We start from the raw sequence: 4,165 nt of genomic DNA, 5'->3' as shown, positions 1-4,165 counted from the left end.
GACAATGTACAAATCTGTCCTTCTGCCCCTGAACAGGCAGTTAACCCACTGTTCCCAGGCCGTCATTGAAAATAAGAATATGTTCTTAACTGACTTGCCTAGTAAAATAATGGTAAAAACATTTTTTTAAAAAGGGTGCATTTGCCGATGTAATGTTACTGCTTGTAAACAGATCATGTTTACTTTGCAAGTTACGGGTAGAAACTGTGTACAGTTGACTAAACATAGTGGTAGACCTAATGTACTTTCCCCCCTGCAACCAGCATTTGCCTACCTAGCGACGTTATTATCACCTGCTCAACATATTTAACGATTTCCGCTGACAGACATGATAGGCAACATTGATTGACGGGCCACGTCAGTTTGGCCAACTAGCTAACAGATCACGTCGATATGGCTGGTTAACAAGCTAACCGTCAGGAGATTATCCAGATGTTGTTTGATTTGCTTTCTATCTATACTGGTGATGACAGCAAGTCCAACTGACAAGTTTACCAGGATGAGGACTTTCTGATGTTAAACTTTTTCCAAAAGTCTCTGTTGAAGCACATGTTGTTTGCTTAGTTAGCTAGCTTGTTAGCCACATGCCAAATGGATCTACCTTCCATCACCCTATCTGAAAATATATAATCAATTGCTCTTTACTGATCATGAAAAGTATGCAATTACGTGCTGTCTGTGTGATGAAGCAGTTTCTGCCTATCTTCATACGATACTATCAGAGTTTCTAAACCTAGAGGTGCAACATGGCTCAAAGTGGGAGAGATTGACTTGTCACTACTTGTTTTTGTAAGAACCATTGACTAGCTGAATATACCGAGTTTTCTGTTTGACCTACTTGCACACAGCTTGGACACCCATACATACCCCACAAGACATGCCACCAGAGGTCTCTTCACAGTCCCCAAGTCCAGAACATTCTATGGGAGGCCCACAGTACTACATATAGCCATGTCTACATGGAGCTCTATTCCACATCAGCAGTAGAATCAGATACAAACAACCCCAGGTACAACTACACCTTGTGGAACAGTGTGGAATGTGAAGAGACACACGCATTCTAACCACATACATTGTAATATTGTTGTATGGTGGTATTATACATTTTGTATTGTAGATATGCAGTGGTCTAAAAATGTTATATGATGTACTGTTTTATATTTTGTTTTATATGTAGTGTGCCTTAATTAATGTGTTTGGTCCCCAGGTTGAGGTAGCAGGTCATGGGGAGCCTTAATAAATACAAATACATCGCGAGACTTGACCAAACGCCTGAGAAACAGACCAGGCCTGGATTTGAGGAGTCAATGAGAGAAGTGACAAATTCTTCATTAGTTGTACATTTTCTCGAAATCTAAAAGCACAACGTAGATTCAAGCCACGTTCTTAAGTAGTTGAACATGTCATTACTCCAACCTAATTAAAAGGGACAAACTGACCCGTTTTAATTTTCGTCAAAAAACAACTTTATATCGAAGGAATGCTTTTGAGATGACGGACTGCACATGCGCAGTTCGGCAGGAGACGACCACTCCGATTGACTTGTTTCTCCGCATGAGTTTAGCTTGCCAACGCCGCCATGACATTACCTACAAAGTGTGATCGAATATTTCTGTTTGGATAAAGCAGTTTTCGGCCATCTTCTCTGGAACTATCTTTGATTGAGGTTTCTCAGACGACCACCACCGTTAAACGGTCATCACTAGTTACCACAGCCACAAAGTCATCATTATGGCTAAACCTCGACTGTTAATCTTATGCCTAAAACTTAAACGAAGACCAAAAAAAAAAGCACATTTTTGTTTTCATATTAAAATGTTTTTTTTTTTTTTTACGATATAGCCAAGTTTTACTTTATGGCTGTGGTAACTAGTGACAACACAGACAAACTCACTAGTCTGGTCCTTCCCCACTACAACAAACTCTGAACTTTGACCCCTCCACTCAGAAGCGAACTCATCTGGTTCTGCAGCTCCTCCTCTCTGCAGAGCAAAGTGAGATCTCCATTCAAACACATCCCAAAAAAAAAAACTCCGCAGGATGAGACTAAATTCTCTGCTATTCCGCCGCTGATCATCACTTCGCTCCGTCCAAAGGAAAAGTGACAGTGGAAACCGAATCGATTTCAATCGTTTAAAGAGACGTAAAATAGCTAAATAAAAGCGGATAAGAATTTCCGCTCGGTGATACCGACTGGTGGTTGCTATAGCGGGCTACTCCAACAGACTGCAAACATGGCGAGCGCCTCGTACCATATCTCTAATCTATTGGAAAAAATGACATCAAGCGACAAGGATTTCAGGTAAATACAAATATTATAACTATCTATGCATTTGAAATCACGCTGTGATTCTGAACTTTGACTCTAAACCCGGTATATCGTCCCGTATGAAAAAACCCTTTGCAAGTTAGCTCGTTTTTAGGCCTCAAATCAATTCTGTCGTTTGGCTCGTCTGCTAACGGTCGATTAGCTAACTAGCTAACTAACAATGTTAGCCACTCGCTATAAACACATTCTTGCGAGGAACCCCAGATTAACATGTTGACATTATATTTCTAATTTGTCAGTTTTGCAAAGTGTGTGTGTATATATAGCTAGCTAGTTACATTTAACACTGTCATGTTGCTAGCTAGCTAGCTGGCTAACTCGCTCTGACAGTCGTTACTGTCAACGCTAACAAGCTAGGAAACTAGCTAACGTTTTGAGGTAGCAAAAGTTATCGAATTTGGCTAGATAACTCAAGTAAGTGGACTACACTAGTTAGCAAGGTTGTTAACTAAGTAGTTAGCTAGAAAGGCATTGCACATATCCTAGCAGTCTACAGATGCCATATGAATGATTGCTTAGCTAACGTTAGCTCACTACAGTACATCCCATAACATAATTCAGCCTGCATGTTTGTTGTTGGCTGATCGGGGAGTCAAAATGTAGTTCATTTAGTTAGCTGATTAGATAGCTTTGAAGCATACCACTACCTCACTGTCAGGTGTTTTATATTAACCATACCAAACACACAATCATAAACAACTTGATTGACTTCCAACCCAAACCGTGAATTAGTCAACTCTTCATTAGAGAAACAGTTGTTTTTTCTAGAAAATATGATGATGTAAGCCAGCATTCTGCTCTACACAATTCTGTTACAGTTGTCATGAACTTACATGTATAACTAACTACATAGTGGTAATCTACCACCTAATAAATGTTGCAGTTTTTTTCCACTATCATCTTAGATGTGTGCACCTGTGCTGCATTCCTGTAGTCTTGTTCTGGTGTTTTCCAGTGTTTCTCACACCTGTAGAGAGAGAGAGAGGTAGACACAAAGTAATTTGCTCTGAAATGTCAGATGTTACAACTATAAAACATATGGAATGTAAACAGTCCCCTGACATACTGAGTACCTCAATATTATGTCATATCTGTCCTGCCCATCTCTGAAACGGTTGACCATAACCATGCATTAACCTCACCCCCGGGCTCAATTAGAGTGAGCTAGAGTGAACCGTCTGGTTGGATGAGATTTCCTATGTACTTGTGGGAACTCTTAGTCAATTTACGCTGCTTCCCAGATTCTCAGTCTTGCCAATAACTCTACAGATCCCAGACTATTTCAGGTTCATAACAATGACTGACGGTGGCTTGTGTTCTGGGTACCTGGGGTGGAACGGTGAGAAATGGTACAGGACTATTGTACAGGGAGCCTGTTCCACTGTGTGCCCCCATTTGCCTTGTAGTTTTGAGGGATTGCCTATGCAGCTGCCAAAAGCACGACTTGACACCAGCGCAATGGATTATCCATCATGGTTGAGTAATATTTTACATCCACCTCTAGATTCTAAACTCTGAATTGAGTCAGTCAAGAAGTAGCTGTTGAGAGTTTAGGCCTAACCTCTGAGTCTGGAGGTGGGGGTTGGGGTTGGGTCTGGGGGTGGGGGTTGAGTCTGGGGGTGGGGGTTGAGTCTGGGGGTGGGGGTTGAGTCTGGGGGTGGGGGTTGAGTCTGGGGGTGGGGGTTGAGTCTGGGGGTGGGGGTTGAGTCTGGGGGTGGGGGTTGAGTCTGGAGGTGGGGGTTGAGTCTGGAGGTGGGGGTTGAGTAGAGTCGACTAGACTATCTGCCATTTGTGTCAGAGGTAGGCCTGTTTGATTTCTAACATCACATTATAGAG

At 41.9% G+C, this 4,165-nt stretch overlaps 1 protein-coding gene across 1 annotated transcript in view; it reads left to right on the top strand.

The window, feature by feature from the left end:
• The first annotated feature begins 1,963 nt into the window (after positions 1-1,963).
• LOC127924046 (cullin-associated NEDD8-dissociated protein 1-like) overlaps positions 1,964-4,165 on the top strand; it is a 14,331-nt gene continuing 12,129 nt past the window's right edge. Inside the window, exon 1 of the mRNA XM_052508384.1 lies at positions 1,964-2,302. Coding sequence (XP_052364344.1) covers positions 2,235-2,302 — 68 coding nt within the window. The 5' untranslated portion in view covers positions 1,964-2,234. The remainder of the gene's footprint in view (positions 2,303-4,165) is intronic.

Source organism: Oncorhynchus keta, unplaced genomic scaffold, assembly GCF_023373465.1.
Source record: "Oncorhynchus keta strain PuntledgeMale-10-30-2019 unplaced genomic scaffold, Oket_V2 Un_contig_3590_pilon_pilon, whole genome shotgun sequence".
NCBI classification, from domain to species: Eukaryota; Metazoa; Chordata; class Actinopteri; order Salmoniformes; family Salmonidae; genus Oncorhynchus; species Oncorhynchus keta.
Note: the sequence above shows the minus strand (reverse complement) of the source record. Positions and strands in the feature narration are given on the sequence as shown.